At 38.8% G+C, this 22,201-nt stretch overlaps 3 protein-coding genes and 1 long non-coding RNA gene across 5 annotated transcripts; all 4 read left to right on the plus strand.

The window, feature by feature from the left end:
- The first annotated feature begins 885 nt into the window (after positions 1 to 885).
- Positions 886 to 1,764, plus strand: LOC148910684 (uncharacterized). The gene is made up of 2 exons (XR_016120019.1): positions 886 to 999; positions 1,535 to 1,764. It is a non-coding gene; the product is annotated as an uncharacterized LOC148910684 (long non-coding RNA).
- Positions 1,765 to 2,236: 472 nt separating this feature from the next.
- On the plus strand, positions 2,237 to 6,686 carry LOC148910685 (uncharacterized). Its single transcript, XM_089030958.1, has 4 exons — positions 2,237 to 2,967; positions 4,490 to 4,670; positions 5,652 to 5,868; positions 6,293 to 6,686. The coding sequence occupies exons 1-4, from the start codon at positions 2,497 to 2,499 to the stop codon at positions 6,402 to 6,404; spliced, it is 981 nt and encodes a 326-aa protein (XP_088887084.1). The 5' UTR covers positions 2,237 to 2,496; the 3' UTR covers positions 6,405 to 6,686.
- Positions 6,687 to 7,770: 1,084 nt separating this feature from the next.
- Positions 7,771 to 11,239, plus strand: LOC148910686 (uncharacterized). Its single transcript, XM_089031312.1, has 4 exons — positions 7,771 to 8,066; positions 8,957 to 9,053; positions 10,146 to 10,196; positions 10,649 to 11,239. Exons 2-4 carry the CDS (start codon positions 8,972 to 8,974, stop codon positions 10,942 to 10,944), a joined length of 429 nt encoding a protein of 142 aa, XP_088887438.1. The 5' UTR covers positions 7,771 to 8,066; positions 8,957 to 8,971; the 3' UTR covers positions 10,945 to 11,239.
- A 385-nt stretch (positions 11,240 to 11,624) lies between these two features.
- On the plus strand, positions 11,625 to 17,922 carry LOC148910687 (uncharacterized). Of its 2 annotated transcripts, none has more exons than XM_089031482.1 (8): positions 11,625 to 11,789; positions 12,828 to 12,919; positions 13,014 to 13,043; positions 13,316 to 13,645; positions 14,070 to 14,669; positions 15,389 to 15,670; positions 16,337 to 16,474; positions 16,805 to 17,922. In XM_089031482.1, the coding sequence occupies exons 2-8, from the start codon at positions 12,844 to 12,846 to the stop codon at positions 17,086 to 17,088; spliced, it is 1,740 nt and encodes a 579-aa protein (XP_088887608.1). In that variant the 5' UTR covers positions 11,625 to 11,789; positions 12,828 to 12,843; the 3' UTR covers positions 17,089 to 17,922. The 2 variants fall into 2 exon arrangements, with proteins under 2 accessions (XP_088887608.1, XP_088887609.1); XM_089031483.1 differs by lacking the exon at positions 11,625 to 11,789 and adding an exon at positions 12,149 to 12,215.
- Positions 17,923 to 22,201: the final 4,279 nt, after the last annotated feature.

Raw genomic sequence — 22,201 nt, forward strand, 5'->3', positions numbered from 1 at the left:
ATAAATCTTGGTACAAAGCAGGAGGAGTTCCTGCGGTTTAATTACTATCAAAAAGGTTATCTGAATTGAACTGAAGCCTGGTCGATTAGATGTGGTGAACACACTGATTATGGAGTCTTACTCTTCTCATTACAAGAGGAAATAGCAGGTGGCTGAGGTAGAAGCCCATCAGTGTCCATCCTTCCTCTATTCCTTCCTTTCTTCTTTCTTTCGTTCTTTCCTTGCTCCTCCTTGCTTCTTCCTCTGCTTCCTTCCTTGCTCCTTCCTTGCTTCCTTCCTTGCTTCCTTCCTCTTCCTCTATCCTCTTCCTTGCTTCCTTGCTTCCTTGCTTCCTTGCTTCCTGGCTTCCTTGCTTCCTTGCTTCCTTGCTTACTTGCTTCCTTGCTTGCTGCTTGACTTGCTTGCTTGCTTGCCTTGATTGCTTGCTTGCTTGCTTGCTTGCTTGCTTGCTGCTTGCTTGCTTGCTTGCTTGCTTGCTTGCTTGCTTGCTTGCTTGCTTGCTGCTTGGCTTGCTTGCTTGCTTGCTTGCTTGCTTGCTTCCCTTCCTTCCTTCTTCCTTCCTTCCTTCCTTCCTTCCTCTATTCCTTCTTTCTTTCTTCCTTCCTTTCTTTCCTTCCTTGCTTCCGTTGCTTCCTTGCTTCCTTGCTTCTTGCTTCCCTTGCTTCCTTGCTTCCTTGCTTCCTTGCTTCCCTTGCTTCCTTGCTTCCTTCTCTTGCTTCCTTCCTTCCTTGCTTCCTTCCTTCCTCTATTCCTTCTTCCTTCCTTCCTTCCTTCCTTCCTTCCTTCCTTCCTTCCTTCCTTCCTTCCCTCCCTTCCTCTCTCCCTTCCTTCCCCCTTTCTTTCTCTATCTTTTCTTTAAACCAGTGAGTTATTTATTACTATCCTAGGTTGGTACAGTGGAATGGTCAATTTGTTCCTGCCACACCCATCCCAGGAACAATACTTGTAAATGTTTCAGACCTTATGCAGCGCTGCACGTCTGACAGACTGAAATCAACCGTAAGTACAATAACTTTTATCTTAATTGGGGATTCTCTTATATGGAATGATCAGGAATCATAGGACTCATTGATATCCATAAGGTGTACCTGATCTTGATTACTATCAATAAGTACAGTATCAATTCAGAGTTGAAATCTAGATTTCTTCTCCTTCAAGAAATTGTTAGGAAATGTTGTATTTGGTCTGGCATGGAAATTATGCATATTATCATTTTATAATGCATATGGAACTTTTTAAAAATTGGGTTTCCTATGCAATTTTTGCTGTAGAGGCCCTAGAATCATTAACCCCTTTGTGGTTTGGATTATATGTCTATTCGTTGAAGGAGTGAGTGAAAAATATAAAGTCATTGGTAAAAACACAGGGAAATCTCAGGAAATTGCATGTAACCAGGAAAGTCGGGCCATATAATTGAAATGCTTGGCTGCGGCACTAGTTTTTGCAAAGTTACTAGCATCACTCATCTTCTTCTCTTTAATACCTCTAAAAAATAGCAAAGCTAGTAACAATAATCCACTATATAATGTTTTAGCCACATCGAGTGCTTGTCCCAGACGAGGAAATCAAGAGATGTAAGCCCCGCCGTTCTGTTGCTTTTTTCTTTGATCCTGACCAAGAAACTACCATAACATGTTTGGATGGAACTGAGAAATACCCTCCTATCAAATCAGAGAAGTATATCAAGAACATGCTCAAAAACACCTATAAATACTAATATGGATTTTTTAAACAATAAAAATAATAAATTTGATCATCTATGTAGCGCCATTTCTATATGGATATATTCAAAGGCGGTTAAAAATATAGTTGTGAATATCAGATTGCTTTTTATGGAATTAACAAACATAAGTCCTTTTTACTTTTAATCTATAGAAAGGTAAATCCTGGTCCTAATGGAGAACCTTGGAGAAATTCCATGTTGGTGATTCTATTTTATTAATCCCAGTGACCTAAATTCTGGTCCTAGTGATGAACCCTGGGGAATCCCATATTAGTACTTCTATTTCCCATTTCCAGTGACCTGAATCCTGGTCCTAGTGATGAACCCTGGGGAATCCCATATTGGTATTTCTATTTCCCATTTCCAGTGACCTAAATCTCATTCCTAATTTCCCATGCATTTCCATTCGACTTATATCCATTTATTTTATCAGCGCAAGAATTGGACAATTTTCGTTGCTTTTAGTACTTCATTTATATAACCATCACAACTATTGTTCAAATATTTATTTCGACTTACAAGAGAAAAAGGGCTTTGTGTTTTTCCTCGAGTGTCTTGTAGTGATCAAATCTCATTAGACTTTTCAAAAATAGTCACGTTTGGTAAATAGGTAAATAGCTCATTTTCTATGAATAATGTATGAAACCACCTGTGGAAACCATGAACCAATGGTATTTAAGAGAGATCTTTCGATATTTACCTGAAGAATTTGAAGATAGTATTGCTAGCAGTAACACGTCTGCTTACGGAGATAAACGGTGTTGTTTTAGACTATGAAAACTGCAATTTTTTTCGTACTTCTTTTGGCGTTTGTCAACGTCCAAGCAAAAAAGAAAAAGCAAAAGCACGATGCTGTTCCAAAAGACAATATGTTCACAGGATTTCGCGTTCCTGTCTTCGCTATGCGCTTCCCTGTATTCGGAGGTGAAGCACTGGAAGGCAATGTAAAGCCATCTGAACTTACATTTAACGATGGAAAAGATGCAAAACTGAAGACCAAAACAAAAACGTTTAACTCAACGCACGGCCCATACAAGACCTACACTGTTACCTCAGTGACTACTTCTGGGAACAAAACAAATCCTCAGGTGTTTGAGAAGGTTATCAAATCGGTAACAACGATGGCCAAGAATGGGACAGGAAAGAATATCACACTGCCACAAATCAAGGAGACTCAATTCAGTATCTTCAGGCCGTTTAGTTTATTTGGTGGATTTAAAGGTTTCAATGATGACTCTAGTAAGGTAAGATATTAATTCATACACTTGCAATTCTTGTTGTCATGAGAGTAACTTCACTGTATAATGCGTCTCTAACAACGTTATATTATTATTGGTAGTAGTAGTAGTGTTCAAAACCTTTTCAAAGCATGGGGTTAGTTTTGTCGCAAAAATGCCCAAAATTCGCAAAACAAAAATTTCATTTTTTATTAGTAACTGGACTTTAATAGTTCACTTCATTTATCTTTCGTCATCCAGCTTCGTACCTCTCAGGACCTCTCATTGTTTTTAAAATTCACCAGAGAGAGTTAGAAAGAAAGATCCGGTACCTGTTGGTCTACTCTACCATGAGCTATATATTTCTTTGAATTTTTCCAAATGGGCTTTTAAGCCTGGAATATTTTTCATATTCCGTTTTTCCTGCCGCTTGGAACCTCCCATAATTTCATTAAAATTCACCAGAGAAAGCAACTAACTATGCTCTGGTACCTGCCAGTCCACCGAATTGTGAGCTAGTCCTTTGACTTTATCTAATGGCTTTTAAGCACTTAAACTTCGAGTTAATGGACATAATGATTTGATCTTTGTTTCTTTTTTCTCCATTGCATCACTCCATTGACTTGCTCACTAGACCAATGGCGTGTGGTCATTTTTTAAAACCACTTTTCAATATAGAATTCCAAAGTCACATTTGTTTAAGTTATTTATTTTTTATTTGATTTTGTTATGTAACAGCTTTTATAGCGAGAGGAAATTCCTAGAAAATATAATGTACTGAGTGACGGCACGTACACGTTAAGACATGCCGTAACACTGAAATGACTTTCCATGAGAATGGTTATCGTAATGGAGTGGGAAACATATAGTACTGACTTACTTCACGTACGGTACGACATGCCATAACATTGAAATTGCTTCCCATGAGAATGGTTATCGTAATTGAGTGGGAAACATACGGTACTGACTTACTTCACGTACGTTACGACATGCCATAACATTGAAATTGCTTCCCATGAGAATGGTTATCGTAATTGAGTGGGAAACATACGGTACTGACTTACTTCACGCACACGTTACGACATGCCATAACATTGAAATTGCTTCCCATGAGAATGGTTATCGTAATTGAGTGGGAAACATACGGTACTGACTTACTTCACGTACGTTACGACATGCCATAACATTGAAATTGCTTCCCATGAGAATGGTTATCGTAATTGAGTGGGAAACATATAGTACTGACTTACTTCACGTACGGTACGACATGCCATAACATTGAAATTGCTTCCCATGAGAATGGTTATCGTAATGGAGTGGGAAACATATAGTACTGACTTACTTCACGTACGGTACGACATGCCATAACATTGAAATTGCTTCCCGTGAGAATGGTTATCGTAATGGAGTGGGAAACATACGGTACTGACTTACAGCACGTACACGGTACGACATGCCGTAACATTGTAATTGCTTTTTATGGTCTTTCCAGTAACCCATCTTACGAAAACTGCTCTAACTTCTCTTCTCTTGTTGATTGTTGTCCTAGGAATGTTTAGACAAAAAGCCCTGCGCGGCAGAGCAATTCTGTGATAACTTTTTTGGAGTTTGTAAGAAACAAGTAGGCAAAGGACAAGCATGCTCACAGAAAGATCAATGCTCCAAGAAATCAGGAGACCTGCAGTGCACGTGGGGAAAGTGTATCGTGAACTCTGATGTTGGTGGCTTGGGTAAGTAGCATATTATAGGGGAATCAAGGGTCGCGTAGCGGTAGTGTACTCGCCTATCGCCTCTGACTAGGTCTCGGATTTGATTTCTCAGTGGACTCGGCATTACATGTGAGTAGAGTTTGTTAGGTCTCTCCCTTGATTCGAGAGTTTTTCTCCTGGGTCTATATTGGGTTTGATTCATGGACTCAGCATCACATGTGAGTAGAGTTTGTTAGGTCTCTCCCTTGATTCAATGTTTTTTTTTCTGGATTCTCCGGTTTTCCTCCCTCCCAAAAACAATAAACAGAAATCCCAGTATACTCAGCTAAGGAACATTCAAATGACGTCAAGTTAGTAAAACTCTGCAATAGAGTAGGTGCATGTTACGTCATTGCCGCCATCTTGGTTGACGATAACAAAGCATTCCTCGTTAGCTTCTCTTGTTGGATCGACCAAGATGGCGGCTGTTTCATTGTTATTCCTATCTCGAGGGATTTTGAGTTACATAGTTGCACACACTCTATAGACCCCTTGCATCCGACGTCAAAGCAGCGCAATTTGGAATCAAAACGAAAGAATGTCAATATAATGAGAATTGGAAACCTATTGTTATGTCCTCCAAATTGAGCTGTATTCCGACGTACAAGGGGCCTATAGAATTCTTTACGTTGAGCGTAATGTTCTCCCATTTCAAACCACCAATCATTCCCTAGAGTATTATTTCTTTGTTTAACGGTTGCGCACGAGAAGACACATGAATATGAATACGACTCAAACAAAGAACCTTCATTCCCGGGGAAATGACACATACGTACATACACACATAAACTTTATTTCCACACTATAAGTAATCAAAGCATACGCTTATGGGGTCGTGCATCTAAATCAAATACAATGCTTAAAAGTATTTGTTGTCTGAATGGGAAACTACCGCATTATGCCCAAGTTAACCAGGTCTATCATATTCTCGAACTTATTTTAACACACTATGTAATATTTAAGGAACGTTCTGCGATGACCACAAAGATTGCCATTCCAGTACAGGAGAAGAGGCTGGCTGCTTCCCTCAGAATGATATCAGTCGATATTCCAAGGTATGCATTGCAAAGCTACAAGAAGGAGTGACTTGTGGTAGAAAACGCCTGCTCGATGTGTTTGAGGACGAGAATGATGAGGACAGTCAGCTTTGTCAGGGCAGCTTGGTGTGTAGGACTGTGGGGTAAGTTTTGCTTCGTTTTTGTTTCTTTCCTGTTTTTAATCTTTTGCTTGTTTCGTTTTAGTTGGTTGGTATTTTGTTGTTGTTTTTTTGTTTTTGTTTTTGTTTTTGTTTTTTTGTTTTTACTGTCGTGTGTCGTGCTTGTTTGTGTGCTTGTTTGGTTTGTTTGTTTGTTTGTAGTGTTTTTTTTGTCGTGTGTGTGCGCTTTTCTTTTTTTTTTTCGTTGTTGTTGTTGTTGTTGTTGTTGTCGTGTGTTTTGCTTGTTTTATTTTGCTCAATTATGCACCATGGTTCTGTTGGATGAAAGGACCGAATCCATTGCTTTTATTTTCATATTACATGTCATTCCCTTACTGTAAATAATATTTGTTTTCTTTAACCTTTTCTTATTAAATCAAATGATTTTTTTTCTACTTTCTCTGGATAGTTTTTTCGGGCGCAAGATTTGTCAGAAGGCAGCCACTTCGTCGGTTTCTGATTATCACAGAGTTGTGACAAAGAAGAGCAAACACCACAGACATCACAAACGACATTACTAATGTAACCTCGTCATGAAGAAAAGCTCAACACAAGCTATTCATTGTGCTCTCGTCTACAAGAAAATCTTCTTATAGATTTAAATTTAATCTAGTTTAATGCAAATACCGCTAAGTAATACTAAGCAAAAATGACACTAATATTAGTATTAACAGCGACAAAATGCATGCGTGAGAAAAGGTGTACAAGTAACCTAAAATAGGTCAAACTTTTCGTAAATGTTACAGATTATTTCAAGTGCTGTGTGTTTTATGATTCTTAATAAAATTAAACGTGAAATATTTTGTTTCTTTTTCGGTGCTTCTTTGTGTTGGAACTAATGGTTAATCATGGCTGTAGGCTAATTGCAAAGGCAGCCTTGATCGTGCTGTATCAAAGGCTTCTTACTTTCCACTAATAATAAAAATGATGATGGTGAGGTGAGGGTGAGGGTGAGGGTGAGGGTGAGGGTGAGGGTGAGGGTGAGGGTGAGGGTGAGGGTGAGGGTGAGGGTGAGGGTGAGGGTGAGGGTGAGGGTGAGGGTGAGGGTGAGGGTGAGGGTGAGGGTGACGGTGACGGTGATGGTGATGATGATGATAATGATGATGATGTATACTTTACCTTATACGTTACCGTGTGCCGTACCCGTTTCACAGTTCCACATTTCCTAACTTAGGGCAAACTACTTAAAATAGAGCACTCGTATCACTGAGAAAAGGCATACCACTGTCGATAATGGATTTGACGTCATTCTCTTAACCAATCACAGCGCATGAAATTACTGCACAACCAATGAAAATACTCGATCGAGCATGACACGGTCACGGCAAATGGCACGTCGTCTGTACCGTATTTTGTGCATGGAAAATTTGTATTAAAGTCATAATAAATTTTTAATCAAGGGTTTACTGCCCGTACTTTGCTTGTTGTTTATGGTTTTTATCGCCGGTGGCATTTCAGGTGTCATTAGTGTTCACTGATCACCCGTCAATCCTAAATACAATCTCTATCTTGTCTAAATGTAACTTGTCAATGCAAACACAACAAGAAAACGCGACTATACAATCCTCAGTTCAAAGTTGTAAACCAAATAATCTTAGTATACGTATTTAGAAAGAACTTTATGGATTTGCAATCGCACTTCACAAGTTAACGTTTGACGATCAAGCGAGTCATAAGACAACCATAACATTCACTCAGTTGTTTCGTTCAATTCATCATTAATCATTAATAACCCAAATCTCGAAGTGAAGATCTTTAAGTAGTCATTCAACGGCAACAGTGATATCGTCAGACGCGAAGAAAGAGAAGGGAGAGAGCAAACAATAAAGCATCCATTTTAACACCAAAAAAGATATAACTAGCTAAAAACTAGTGTGGGCACTCTTAGTCCCAACGGGATTAATGAACGCTTTATTTTCAACTAACCTTTTCTTTTGTCTTTTGATTGTTTGTTTTTGTTTCCTTGCCTACCTTGCTCTCATTGGTTTCTTTTGTCTTATTCTATCATATATACACTCCTTTCTACCACTTCTTTCTCTTTTACTCCGACGAAGGACTAGCGTCCGAAACGTCAGTAAGTTTTTTCATCTTTTCACGGTGTATAATTTACCTTTTCATCATTACCATTTTAACACCGAGAGGAAACTTGCCTTTGTACGTTAGGGATTCATCTCGATCCTAAGGTAAGAAAAGGATATTTGAAGTATACTAGTTGACTAGGAAATAATTTCTCAGTGACGATAGTCTGATGTCTGTAGTTACAGCGTATTCAATGTCAACTTAATTCGTCCCATTAATAACAAAAGAGGAAGCTACTTGAATGATATGCTGTTAACTAGAACGTTAACGCTTCAAGTTATGAAGTACTGTTTCAACTTACATAATTTTATTGATTTTTCTGTACATGTTTATAGCGCATTCTAACAGACAATCAATCGATGACCGATTAAGCCAAGCTTCCTTTAAAATCAAAGGCTGGGACAGGTCTCTTGATATCATATACTCATAGATGAATACACAATTATACAGCTTCAGTGAAGAGACTTTCTCATGGATTTACTTTACAGCGTTATATTTTTGTAACAGAGCAACGTATTATAACGAGCAATCCTTCCTCGGAAGGTGTCTAATTTTTACGATACTTGCCTTTTTGTTGAACGTTAACAGTACCTGCCTTCCTCCTCCCACCCCTCCCCCATCAATTCTCTCTGTCTCCTTTCCTTTTCATGCAAATCCGTGGCGAGTTGATTGCATAAGAACGTACACGCGTAATAGGTAAATTAGGAGCCTTGTATGAAACGACTGAAGAAAAGGGCCAATGGGCCTTTCACAACTTCAAGTCGCGTAAAAAATGAGCCGGCTCAACTAGAAACCGTGGACATCTGTTTCGGCCCCCTTCTTTAGTCGTTTCATACAAAAGGCTCGTAATTGCAGATGATTCTCATCGCCGCCTTGCTTAAACAAATTCCAATATGGCCACCATGTAGTTCTAATTGCCCCAGTCTTAACCACCATTAAAGCTCTAGCGCGGATAGTTTCTATTATACTTACCCTTAACTTATACCATTTTCAGGTTTTCTATAACATCATGAAATCACAAGCACTCCTGGTCATTATTTTAGTACAGATTTATTATTTACAAGCACTACAACATACAAAGGCTTCTCAAGGTAAGGGAAAATTTTTAGGTTCAAAAATTATTAAAATAAGGAAGATCATCCAAACAGAGATTTATAAGTTAGGTAGATTATTAGCTATTTCTTGCAGAAATAGTTTAATAAACTAAAATTAAATGCATAAAAATAATTTAAATTCGGCGTCCGCCATTTTGTTATCGATTTTTCGAACATGCGCATTACCATTTCTCAGTCGCTTTAAAGTGTGTGAGCACTCACGAACCCAGAGCCATGTTATCTTACTGCGCATGCTTGACGCAGCATTACGCAGTAAGAATAACAGGGCTCAGCATGGTGTGAGAGTGGTTGTTTGATCATCCGTGTTCTTCTTAAACTAAAACCTATATAAAGAGAGAGAGAGACAGAGGGTAGAGAGAAAGTGAGTCGATCTCACCACTCAATATACGTGCAATGTTTTTGTTTCTAGCTATGAATTCTAACAGTAGAGAGTCAACGACTCAATTCGTTAAAGACATACAAAAAATGGAGAACGAGTTTACTTCAACATACGACAAATACATGACGTTGCATGCTAAGACAGTTCATAATATAACAAACCAGGAGTTAAAGAAAGGTATACTACAGAGCACATGGTTTATAATAATGGCCAAGGATAGTTGGGTTCACAATAGACCTCTTCACCTTCGTTTACCTTAATAGTTCCCTTCACAGCTCCCTGCGCCATCTTGAAAGGTAGCCGTGCCTTTGCATCGAAGTGAGACAAACGGTGAGCTTGATAGAGACACCTTGGACAATTATTCACATGTCTCTATCATTGCAAGCTCACCGTTTGTCTCACTTCGATGCAAAGGCACGGCTACCTTTCAAGATGGCGCAGGGAACTGTGAAGGGAACTATTGCCCATTTCAGACCAATTGACATTCCCCTGAGAATGTTTCTAGTCGAACATCGTGGCTAAATTATTTATAAATCAAAGAATCGACTCCCTAGAGTTGCATCGCATGGTCTGAAATGAGATAACAAATAAAGAAGGTAAAGAGGTCTAATGACGTCACCAAATCTGATCTCTGACTGTGCGCAATGGGAAAGTAGGGCCTAAGTTAATTTTTCTAAATTTTTCCCCAGATTTAGAGGCATTTAATAAAAGAAGCTCGGAAACAGAAACAAGATTTAGAAGTAAGTCTTTATCATAAGCTGGACGTGCTAAAAGTGAGCAATTACCTTGCTAAGCTTTGAACAACTGATTAATGATGATGGCGCGCAATCATTCCACTAACATGCACATGGGTAAAAAGCCATGGCCGCCATGTTAGATGACATAACAAAATGCACCAAGACCAAATCTTTTTGTAAAATCACCAAATATAGTAGCTATATGACGTTATATGCGCAAGGACAATGGCCGCCATGTTAGTTGGCATAACAGATAGAATCATGCAATATGGCGGCTTTGACGTCATTTCCACCCAAAATTAGAGAGAGATAAAGTCGGCTTTCATTGATAGCAGTGGAACTGGAACTGACGGAACTAGCTTCTAATGTTTAAATATAGTTACTTCTAAGAACACATTTTACTCACATTCTGTTCTATTATTTATTCTCCCTGACGGTTTTTTTTTTCATCTCAGGATCTGGCGCATGCGCAGAGATATGCATCCACCGCTGTCTACCATCATGTAACCTAGCCTGCTGTGTAGAAAGACCAATAGGCGTCAACCGCCACATGATCAACAAAATGGAGGTCGAGGCAGCCAAGAAAATAGCTGAGACTGGATCCAAGAAGAGCATCTTGGGCTCAAAAGAGAATCAGCTGTACGTGTCGAAAGAAGAGATGGAGAAAGGAACTACCTGTGATAAAAAATGTCTCATTCATTGTGATCCTTCTTGTAAATTCAAGTGCTGTATTCGGGTACCAAGAGGTTGACATTTCATTTAAAAAGACAGTCTTCCTCTTCTATTCTCTTAAGGAACGTTTAGGACTGGGGAGATTGTCGTATCGCAAAGGAATCTGGGATCATTCTCGTTGGGAGCGTTCTTATTTGTTTTCTAAAAATTATCGAGACAAGATCGAAATGATAAGATGACTTGTCGTTTTATCTAGCTATGGACCTCAATTTTACTACTGGATAGGAGATAGGAGCGCTTAAATCTGAAGCCTATTACGAAACATGAATAGAGATATTTATTACAATTATGATATTACAGTCGTTCACAAAGGCTTTGGGCTAGGCAGTATTAATTTTTGCTAACGTTTTAATAGATTTATAAGAAAGTTATTTACGTCATTGTATAGAACAAAGCCAAAGTCAGTTAAATGAAATTAGCAGTAAGGTTGTTGTTCAAGAGGTCGTAATCCTCCATGATCATCCACGACCCTTCCTATGTACGACAACCTTCTCAGTGCATAACAACCCAATGACATCATTCTTCTCAATTTTTTTTCCTATTCAACACAAAATTCTAAACTAAAACCAATAAAACTTAAATACCAAATAAACCTCTACATAAATATATATTATCAACTTATAAACTGAAATATGAACGTTTATAAATTTGAATTCTTGGTTCAATGTTGAGATACTGAAGTAGGAGGGAAGTGACCGTGTGTAGGCAAGTTTGGCCAACGGGTAGTTTCCTCTGACCCTTTGAATATTTGATGTGTTTTATGAGTAAATTCCTGAAGCGGAACAAGTCGAGTGTCTTCTATCTTCCTCTATCTTGAAGACGGGAAACTCTGGAGATTTTCTCTTGAATTTCAAGGGGAATAAGGTGAGAAATGCTTCGGATTTAAACCGTTGTTGCTTTAAATGTTCTGAATCTTATTATCGGATCAGGAAGCCAAAAGGGCTGAGAAAACATCAAGTTTATTTATGACACAAGCCAAACCAAAGAAAGTCAATTTGGCTGTAATGTCGTAACAACTACAACTTCAACTACAAAAACTTGCTTTTTTCTCGCCTTGTCTCAATCGTATCAGTTTTAAATGGAAAGACCGTATTTTAAATTTTGAGAAGACTAAATCAAGCATATATGCAAAGACTATTCTAATAGATTCTTTATATTTTTCACTTATAATTTCGACTGTGTTTACTGCTGGCTGTCATTTTTCTTCGCTTGAACAAGTTAATGTCATCGAAACAATCAAAGTTCTTGAGCGTTTAACAAGTTTCCCATCGTTTTGAGTGCCAAGTCCTTGTAAGTGAATCATATGCCAAGCAAACATATTCAATATTTCTACACTGACAAATCTGGCAGTGCCATTCGTATACACCAATTGCCTTGGATTCTTTTTGAAGACCTGTTTTTATTGCTACGCGCTGATCGAATCAAAAGTGGCGTCAGGTTAATGGGCAGTAGACTAGGTCCATTACTGAAAGACTGAAATTCTTACCAAGTAATCTAACGATATTTTTTTGATTCGCGGTAGAGAGAACTCGCGAGAGTTTGTCGATCAGCGCGTAGCAATGTCCTGAGAAATCTTCCATTATTAACACGGGATGTGGGGTCAAAAAGAGAGGGTAATGTTTTAAGAAAGAAAATATTTACTCAAGGAAATTTATAAATGAAAGGGATTTTAGGGAGCTGGGAATCCGGGTTTTGTTTGTTATTTTCCTTTTTATTTTTGTTTTCCTTTGATGGGGGTTGAATATTCTGCCCTTATACATAGTCAAATCTCCGCAACAACACGTACTTTCGTCTGCCGTACCCATTTGTACGGTTGAACCAAATTCAGCCCATATTCTCTTGGCATAACCAGATATGTCTAACAATCCTTGCATGGCACTTAACTTTTCGTACTTTCTGCAGGAGAGAATCAGTCAAGATGAATCTACTCATCGCTTGTGTAGTTGTATTCTCGCTGTACCACACTGAAGCATTTTTGACAAAGCGCAGTCCACGTAAGTACACTGATCATCAATAAAAGTCACTCAGAAAAAAAAATTTACTTATATTATAACACTAATAACACTTAATACTAATCCTTTTCTACAGGATATCTTGGTGTTTTAAACCCCTTAGGACGTAAGTATATGTCTTCAGTTCCTCACTGAAAAGTTCAAACCTCTAAAACCTGTTTTCGAAAAGTGTCGAAAGAAAAAATCTACCAGATGCATCAAAATTGTATATTTTGGAGTCACGCGTTCCAAAAGCCCGTGACAACGGTAGAACGTGACAACCTCTTACGTGACCAACAATCCAGAGAAAGTCGAAAGCTTAAAGTGAAGCACACTGTCATTATTTCACAGTGTCATCCCAGCAGAATAAATTGTCAGTGTAAGCGTTCTTGTTTCCAGGCCAAGCATGGACATGTCATCCCGGTTGTCACAAATTCTGTCTTCCTTCCTGCAAGAGAAGCTGTTGCAACCTCAGCGCTCCCAACTACTCACCCGACATGTTCCCTCAACTCGTCCAGTACCAGGCAGGAATAAGCAATCCACCAGCTCTTCCTCCTGCCTGCCCAGCTGGATGCAACCCAGCTTGTTATCCTAACTGCGACCCGGGATGTTGTTCACCACAGTCATATCAACCTGCTCCTTCAGCATACGGGCTGAATCCCTCACCGTATGACCCGTATGCAAGCAATGAAGGATGTTCTCCGGCCTGTGCCCCTGCTAATACTCCAGGTAGGGAACTAAAACGACATGCACTCTGACTTCTATTAAGCGGTTATTCTTGGTCCATGGGAAACTTTCAAGTGGCTGCTTAATAGGGCTTGGTCGCTTAATAGAGGTATGAAGTTGTGCAGAAGCCCTATTTTGGACTTACACTGCCGTCTCAATCAGAGTAAGCAAAGGTACCGAACAATTTATTAGTTGAACGGTAATATGTTGCCCGATTTCCTTGTCGTGATTGTTGTCTCAATCAGAGCGTAGCAATGAAAACAGTGGTATAAATTACTGCAAAAACCTCTTTGGAAATGTGCCAATTGCCCGGAAAATGAAATTTGGTCATATAAATAATTAAGTTGACTGTATTAAACTGTTTTTGTAAAACAAACACTTTTCCTCTTCCAGTTTTAATATAATTTTCTTCTTCTTTTTAATGAAGAGTGTTGCCGATCTCAGGCAGTGCAGCTTAACGTCCGACCTATGGTTCCCGGTGCGCACATTCCAGCACCACCACCTTCCACCTCTCACGATCACTCTTCAGATGCTCCTAAGCCTGCTCGCAAGCCCGCCCACAAGCCTGCAGATAAAACCTCTCATGTCAAGGACGGCTCACTCTGCATACGAAAGTGCCAAAACCTTTGCGACAAAAAATGTAAATTCGAATGCTGTTTGCCATCGCACAAACACTTCGACGACGATCCAAAACCAAAACCAAAACCACACGTTGCGAAACACCACGACAAGAGTCCTAAAGCCAACAAACCTACAAACTACAGGAAAGAAGAAGACGAGGAAAAAGAGAATGATACGTATTACATCCGCCCAGCTGCTTCTCCCCAGGCGGTTCCATTCCCAAGATTTGGTGCAACACCCTCAGCAAGTAATCCTTGTGCAGGCCAAGATCCCTGCACAGGACCTACTACTAGTCCTTTCGGATCCATGACGGATCCTTTTGGCTCTTCAACACAGGGTTATGGAATGACACAGAATCCTTATTATGCTACAAGTCCCTACACTCAACAGAGTCCCCCAACACCACGTAAGTACTTTAGTTAAATAGACCCCTTGCAGCACGTCGGACTGCAGCTTAATTTGTTGGACATAACAATGGTTTTCTAATTCTCAGCAGATTGAAATCCGTTCATTTTGTCCTCCAAATTGAGCTTCTTTGACGTCACATGCAAGGGAATAGACCCCTTGCAGCACGACGGAATGCAGCTCAATTTGGAGGACAGAACCATATAGGTTTCGAATTCTCAGGTGATTCAAATTCTTTGTTTTGTCCTCCAAATTGAAGGGTATATACTGTTTATAAATAACAATGCGATCTTCTTTTGAACGTGGACAAAAAACAAGTTAAGTACAATAGCTTTTTTCGTATTAGTGGGAAGTATATATACACGGTACGACAAACCGTAACATTAAAATGTTGCTTTCCCGGCATTTCCAGTAATGCATCGTAGTTACGGTCACGGTAAGATACGGTACGTCTACAGTACGGCTTTGAATCTGCCGTATCGTTCCCCACTCTTACTAAAACTGCTCAGATGGGCACGACTATCACAACCATGTTGTAGGACGAAATTAATGGTCTTGAACGCAAAGAAATTATTCTTTTCAAAGGAAATGTTTCTATCGTCTTGTCTTAAAAAATGACTACTATTAGACTTCTCTATTCCTAGCCCAATCCTGAAGCCGATCATTAAAGACAATTAATCTATCAGAAGTGGTGTGTATTACTTTTCTTCCTTGTTATAGCAACATGTTCAGCGCCTTGCCCACAGTCCTGTGCCCCAAGCTGTTCCGATGCCTGTTGCTCCAACCAATCACCACCTTCACCTCAACCAGTCTTCATTCCACCTCAACCAGCCTTCATCCCACCTCCAGTAATGGCTTTACCGGTTCCTCCTCAACCCCAACCTAATGTTCCTCAGCATATGGTATCTCCTGGGCTTGCACCGATGGGAAACGCACCCGCCACGTGTCCGGCTAGTTGTCCTAACTCCTGCGCACCGGCATGTTCTCCATCATGTTGCGATGGTAAGTGTCGTTATGGGAAACAGACCCATTTACCTTGGACGTAATTTTTTCGCATTTCAGACCACGTGACATTCCCTAGAGTATCGTTTCTTTGATTAATGGTTGCGCATGAGAAGACACATGAATATGGATACAATTCAAACAAAGAAAATAATACTCATGAGAATGACATGTTGTCTGAAATAGTAAAATTTTGAGGTCCAAGGTAAATTGATTTTCCTATGGCTACGATACATGCACGGTGGGGTTGAATATGGATACAATTCAAACAAAGAAAATAATACTCATGAGAATGACATGTTGTCTGAAATAGTAAAATTTTGAGGCCCAAGGTAAATTGATTTTCCTATGGCTACGATACATGCACGGTGGGATTGAACCGTGACCGTGAAAAGCCAATGTTTAAAAGTATTCTGATTGGATGAGCTGTGATATTGCGCGCGCTGAGATAGCTGCTGGCATCTTTCACGCAGACGTGAGCTTCAGTAACCTTAAATATGAAACTATAGTATTTACTTGGGCTATAGTTTTACTATTTCAGATGACACAGAATTAATTCCTTCACAGCGTTTAGTAAAGACGATTTAAACAATGTCTCTCACCCTCCCCTCCCCTCCCCCAGAAAAAGACACAACACCAATCATAATTCTACGTTTGGATAAACAGCTCCTCAGGTTGTCCATGTTCCTCCAGCATCTTCACATGCAGTATCACCGGGATTACAAGCAATGGGAACTGCTAGCACCTGCCCTGGAATGTGTCCCAACACATGTGCGCCCATATGCAGTCCTACGTGTTGTGGAGGTAAGATTCAATAGACAAATTCTACCGGCATCAACACCAAAATCGTTATCTAAAGTATCAATACACACTGCACTCGAATTGAGGATTCGTTTTTAAGTGGGAAAATTGAATGTTCAACTAACTCGGTGTTGTATGTGATTATAATTTTGTTGTTGGTTCTTTACTGTGCTTTGGGGTCTTTTGTTCGGTTCCCCGGTTTTCCTCCCTCAACAAAAATCAACTTCTAAATTTCAATTGCAATTGAGTGGATGAAAAGCTACTTTGTGGAGGTGCCGCTGTTAAATCCCATTTATTTATTATTAATTATTATCTATTTCATTCTGTTAACAGTCCCACAACCCCAAGTGGTGCACGTGCCCCCAGCACATTATGGTTCCCCCGGCCTAAGTCCACTAGGTAAAGCAGCAACCTGCCCTGGCTCATGCCCAAATACATGCGCTCCAGCGTGCTCTCCAACATGCTGTGCCCCACCACCACTGGCAACCTGCCCAAGCCCCAACTGTCCTAACTCGTGTGCCCCAACATGCTCCTCGAGCTGTTGTGAAGGACAGAATGTTCTGCCTGCCAATTGGGACCGTAGAAGCATTATCAGACACCTCTGGCGCAAACATTGATTACAACATCATTTTCTCCAACTCCTAGCACTCGCAGATCAAAGTTATTTATCTTAAAAAGCTACGAGGAGGCTCCAATGATTCTTAGGAAGCAAAATACAGACATTCGAAAATCGAATAGGTCTTGCTTTTGACTTTGAATTAAGTGTGAATATTCACATGGTGGCAGACATGGGCCTTACTCAAACGGAAGCCATTTTTATTGTCATATGAATAAAAACCGTTGCTTAACCCGCATAATTTATTCTCAAGCACTTGAATGCAAGGCTAGAAAGGCTAGAATATCTATTGTTCTGCGTGAGCAAGGCCCATTGTGAATCATTGTATGCTCTGTCATGATTCTCATCGGCCATACCGCATTACATTGCTTCTAAAGAATTCATAATCGTTTATTTGGAACAGGGATTATTTTCTAAAAGTCCGCCGAACAAGGCGATGGCAAAAGTCATATAACATTATTCACTATAAATAGTTAGAGCATTTTGTTTTTATCGTCTATTCAAATCTATAGTGTACTTGTAGCCATGTTGGACAAATTTTCGCTAGTTATTGAGCCATCCATTATGGCCGCCACTTTTTCGTTGCTGTAGGTATTTCATTAAATATTTCATTTCATTTCATATTTTGTGGCCTTATTGGAAATAATGGATAGTAACTGACGTCTTGCAGGCCTGTAAAATCGAAGTTTTCGGTCAATTTTTCTCTTAAAGGGATTTGAATTTTCAAGTCGAATATACTTAGTAACAGAGTAAACTACGATATTGTAAATAAAAATGTACATTGAGTAGTATCACAATAAATAGCATCATCAATAAAGATATTCAAAACCTTAAAGTTTTTCAAAACTCCGAGAAAAACTGGTGACTAGCACGCACCGTAGAGGATTGTGGGGCTGAAATTCGGACAAAGATCGAAAAGCTTCGGAGCCTCGCCACTTTTCCAACATTCTAAATTTCCGATATTTTACTGAAATATCTCAATTTTAGTCCAAATGAAATTATTAATGTAAATTAAATAAACTTAGACAGCTGTCCCAAAGCTCACTTTATTAAGATTAAACAAAATTGTTTAAGCTGAATACTCATGTTGACGTAAATTTTCCAATGAATTTATTGATTATTTTTATTGAGGTTTGTTTTTGTTGTAATTTTTGTCTTTAGAATTCTATGAAGCAGTAGAAAAATTATAGAATGAAGCATTATACTACGACTTTTATCACTAAACGGATAATCATATCCAAATCAAATCAGAAACTTATAGTTCTTTTTCAAAGTTTATATTCAAACTTCTAATTTGCGGTAAGCGCATTGATCGACATTCAATCATTATTCAGTGAGGTCTTTATAAATTTTCAAATGGTAAAACTTATCTATCGGCTATTTATGAAAAAAGTGACTTGTCTTCTTCGGAATTTGGTGAAAAAGAACCTGTTCTCTTGCGGTCTTGGCTTTATTTGTGTACAGGTTAGGAATGGTCATTGTTTTAGCGTAGAAAATAGCTTGATGATTATCAATTTTTTTTTACTGCGCGCGTGGTCAAGGAGTGACTCTAGTAGATTCTAGTATTTTTTTTAGCTCGATTATGAGTTAATTACCGGCGAGAATTCAAATGAAAATAAAAGAATGAAAGACAACATTGAATGTGTTGTTGACAGAGAATAATTGTTTAAGTGACTGATGGAGTTAGTAAACAAAGAAAAAAACATTAAATGAATAGGAAAAGCTGACATTTAACCAGTGTAAAACGACACCTTTACCTATTGAGACGCTAAAGTCAATGCCAGAAACATTAAATAATGAATTCAGCAGGAGAAGAACCAACTTCTCCCGATGCATGTTTGGAACAAGCTGGAGTTAATGATATAAGACGAAGGGCCTTTAGCAGAGAAAAAAACAAATGTTTCGTGTCAAGAAACATTGAAGACAATGTAGAGGATCTCACAACTTATAAGAAAAGAGCTGAAATGCTCGAAAATGAGGAAACTTCGAAGAGAAAAGATATTTCAACTCCGAAAGTTTTGGAAGACAATACGAGAGAACATGGAAGAGTTCCTCCGAATTCTCCCAATCATGATGAGTTTGAATTCGATTGTTGGGATTATTTTTCTTCGATTTTCTTCCAACTTTTTCCTGACGAGGGAAAACGAAGCGTTCGTCCAAAATCTAATGGATTTTGCAGAGAAAAAAGCTTGGACATGTGGACGAAAGAAATGGAGTGGAGAGCTTCAAGAGAGAAACTTCGGGAATCCACTTTAAGAAGTGAAGATAGCAATGACGTATTTGATGATAAAGTTTTAAGTGAAGGAGACAGAAGTCTAAGGTTGGAAGGAAGCCTTATAAATGAAGTCAAAATAAAACAACCTTGGAGCCCGGAACAAAAAAGGGGAAAACCTGTAGAACGGAGATATCATCTGACGAAGGAATACAATGAAGCACGAGAGAACAATCGATACAACTTCGTTCTTCCGGAAAGGCCTCGGCATTTGTTAGTACAGAAACGTTTAATGAACAGGCGACGAATAGACTCTAAGATGTACAAAAGCATGGAAAGCACATATGAAGAGATAAAAGACATTGACTTTAAGAAGGCGTCGAATTTAGGTGTCGAGAAGAAACAAACAATGTCATTTACCGATAACAATACTTGCAGTGTGTATTTTCCAGAAACAAAACAAGTTAGGAAAAGTGTACCTGCTAGAGTTCTTGGGTGCAAAGCAAATTTAATTCCAAAAGCTGAGCAGAAAGAAAACACTGAAATGTCTGCTGTAATCAAAACTGCAGGTGAAGAAAGAGGTCGTTTGCTAGGCAAGACGTTTGATAATGAAGTAAAAAAATACTTAGTAACTTGTTCGTTTAGATTGAGCATTAAAAAGGAACAACAACGAAAGAATGACATCCCATGGCCAAGAAATGTTGGAAAAAGTACTTCTAAATCAGGAAATGCTAAAAGTAAGTTTACAAAACAAAAAGGAGAAGTGGTCGAGGACATTGGAAGCAAGATGAACGAACGTCAGGATGGTGTTGTGTATTCACCAAAACTGGTGCCACAAAAAGTCATCAAATCTCGAAACTCTCTATTTGCAGACGAAGAAAAAGTTGACAAGATGGTCAAATATAGAAAAGACAGCAAAGAACAGGACTCGTTGGAAAAAAACCAAGTCCTTGAGTTGAAAACCAGACAGTTTGAGTTCCCTGTCTTTCAAAAAAATGAAGTTTTGTGCCACCAGGTCAAAAGAGTGACATTTGCTCCACTGCCAATTCTTACTAGTAAAGTCACGTACGAGAAGAAAGATTATGATACTTGGTCACGCAGTGATAAGAAGACGGTGAAACAAATAGACATAAAGTGGAAGGTGTGACATCCGAAAGAAAAACAGTTTTGTCAAAGTATTGCAAGCTTTCATTTTCATTTTGTATTAGCAAACTTCTCTTCCATGGTAGATGTGGGTTATAACCAAAAACTAAAAGAGAAAAATTAAGAGAGTTGAAATTTCAAACTGATGCGGGTGATTATTGCCTAATACCGCCTCGTTGATCACCTTCCTCTTGCCTCGTTGTACATAGTTGCGTTGCCTGTCTTTGATAACTTCATATTAGAAACTTACCTTAAAATTACGTGAAATTTCCGCGAAACGAGCTTAATTTCGCGCGATTTTTGCAATTTGCTCAAAATGAAAGTGCGCGAAAAAATGAAGTGACGCAAAAATATAATGACGTGCAAATTAAGTGCGACCTTCGGTTATTGAGAAAAAAAATGGATTAATGACCATTAAAAAGCAGGGATAAAAGACATTGGTATAAGTGAAAAAATAAGTTACTGGCACTTCTAGTACTAGTAGTCATTAAAATCATTATAATAAAGTAAAAACCAAGCGATATTTGAACTAACGTGAAATCTTTACCTTTGATCGTTACTATTAGGCAACAAAGCGATCTTGTTCAAGGAATATGTATGCATGAAATAGCTAAATTAAAGTGACTAAGAATATGATTTTATGGCAAACTGGGGTGGCTGTTTATTTTCCTTGTCAAAAAATGCAGATATTGCGCAATAGTACCCAGAAGTCTTCGCGCACCACCCACTAGTCCTTTGCGGGTATATGCGATATCGAGATCCAAGTGCAGTAAATGTTCTTGTCAGTAAACTTTGCCAGGAAAAATACACATGAACGCACAGCTCTACTTTTCGCGGTTCGATATTGCTTTTATGGATTTAAAAAAAAATCTTATGTGGATAAGATGGGATTCGAACTCACCAAAAGAAATTCAAAAATACGATTCAATTTTGCCATACCCCCGAGACATCCGCAGAGCTGAGGCGTCGTATGGACTTCGGACCTGACGGCGATTAAATCCTTCTGCCCTTGGGTGTACGAATTAAGCAAGAAAATGTTCTAGCCGAAGCATCAGGGGAGAGACCAGCCGGCCCCCAGACCATATCGGCTAATCCCTTGCATCTCTGCCACGCACGGAATCGGTTGAAAAAATAATGTTAAAAAGTCTAGTCTATTCGGTGCATTGTTTTCACAGCTATTGTTATGCTGATTCACCTGGAACCGTGGTCCAGTGGATAAATCGTTGTCGTTCAAGATGCTGAGTCAAGCTCGTCTGAGGAGGGTTAGCACTTGGATGGGTGACCTAATTATCATACCTACTCAGACTTTTGCTCATTTTTTCCGTTTTTCTTTTTTTCTTTTTAAAATATTAGAACATAGAATAGTGAAACTTTTCTATTTTTAAGTAACATATTACTGTCTACCCAAATACGTCAAATTGAAATCTAGCAGAGGACAATTCCTGAAAAAAAAAAAAAAAATGAATGTCTAAATGGTTGAAGAATTTCAAAACACTAAATGGTCGGCAGTTCCATTTATTTAAAAAACAAACCGAATATAAAACTCGATCAAACCTTTCATTTACGTTACTTATCATTCTTATTCATAAAACCCCAAAAGTTAAGGGTGGGGATATCGCCTGTAATCTATTGGAACTGCCCTTCATGACTCTTTTTTACACGACTTTCATGGCCGATCAATAAGTTATCAATAAGTTTGTTAAGCTAGTCAAATACTATTTACTCATATTTGTGATTTTTCAACTTCATATTTTTACAG

This window comes from Actinia tenebrosa, unplaced genomic scaffold (assembly GCF_029948245.1).
Source record: "Actinia tenebrosa isolate PJP-AT-01 unplaced genomic scaffold, QUT_ActTen_1.0 PGA_scaffold16__25_contigs__length_10494907, whole genome shotgun sequence".
NCBI lineage: Eukaryota > Metazoa > Cnidaria > Anthozoa > Actiniaria > Actiniidae > Actinia > Actinia tenebrosa.

Excerpts from the sequence above, each read along its gene's own strand:
- LOC148910685 (XM_089030958.1), top strand. The coding sequence starts at position 2,497 with ATGAAAACTGCAATTTTTTTCGTACTTCTTTTGGCGTTTGTCAACGTC. Across the intron at positions 4,671-5,651 it reads CTCTGATGTTGGTGGCTTGG|GAACGTTCTGCGATGACCAC; the intron begins GTAAGTAGCATA and ends GTAATATTTAAG. Across the intron at positions 5,869-6,292 it reads TTGGTGTGTAGGACTGTGGG|TTTTTTCGGGCGCAAGATTT; the intron begins GTAAGTTTTGCT and ends TTCTCTGGATAG.
- LOC148910686 (XM_089031312.1), top strand. The coding sequence starts at position 8,972 with ATGAAATCACAAGCACTCCTGGTCATTATTTTAGTACAGATTTATTAT. Across the intron at positions 9,054-10,145 it reads ACATACAAAGGCTTCTCAAG|ATTTAGAGGCATTTAATAAA; the intron begins GTAAGGGAAAAT and ends ATTTTTCCCCAG. Across the intron at positions 10,197-10,648 it reads AACAGAAACAAGATTTAGAA|GATCTGGCGCATGCGCAGAG; the intron begins GTAAGTCTTTAT and ends TTTTCATCTCAG.
- LOC148910687 (XM_089031482.1), top strand. The coding sequence starts at position 12,844 with ATGAATCTACTCATCGCTTGTGTAGTTGTATTCTCGCTGTACCACACT. Across the intron at positions 13,044-13,315 it reads TGTTTTAAACCCCTTAGGAC|GCCAAGCATGGACATGTCAT; the intron begins GTAAGTATATGT and ends TCTTGTTTCCAG. Across the intron at positions 13,646-14,069 it reads TGCCCCTGCTAATACTCCAG|AGTGTTGCCGATCTCAGGCA; the intron begins GTAGGGAACTAA and ends TTTTTAATGAAG.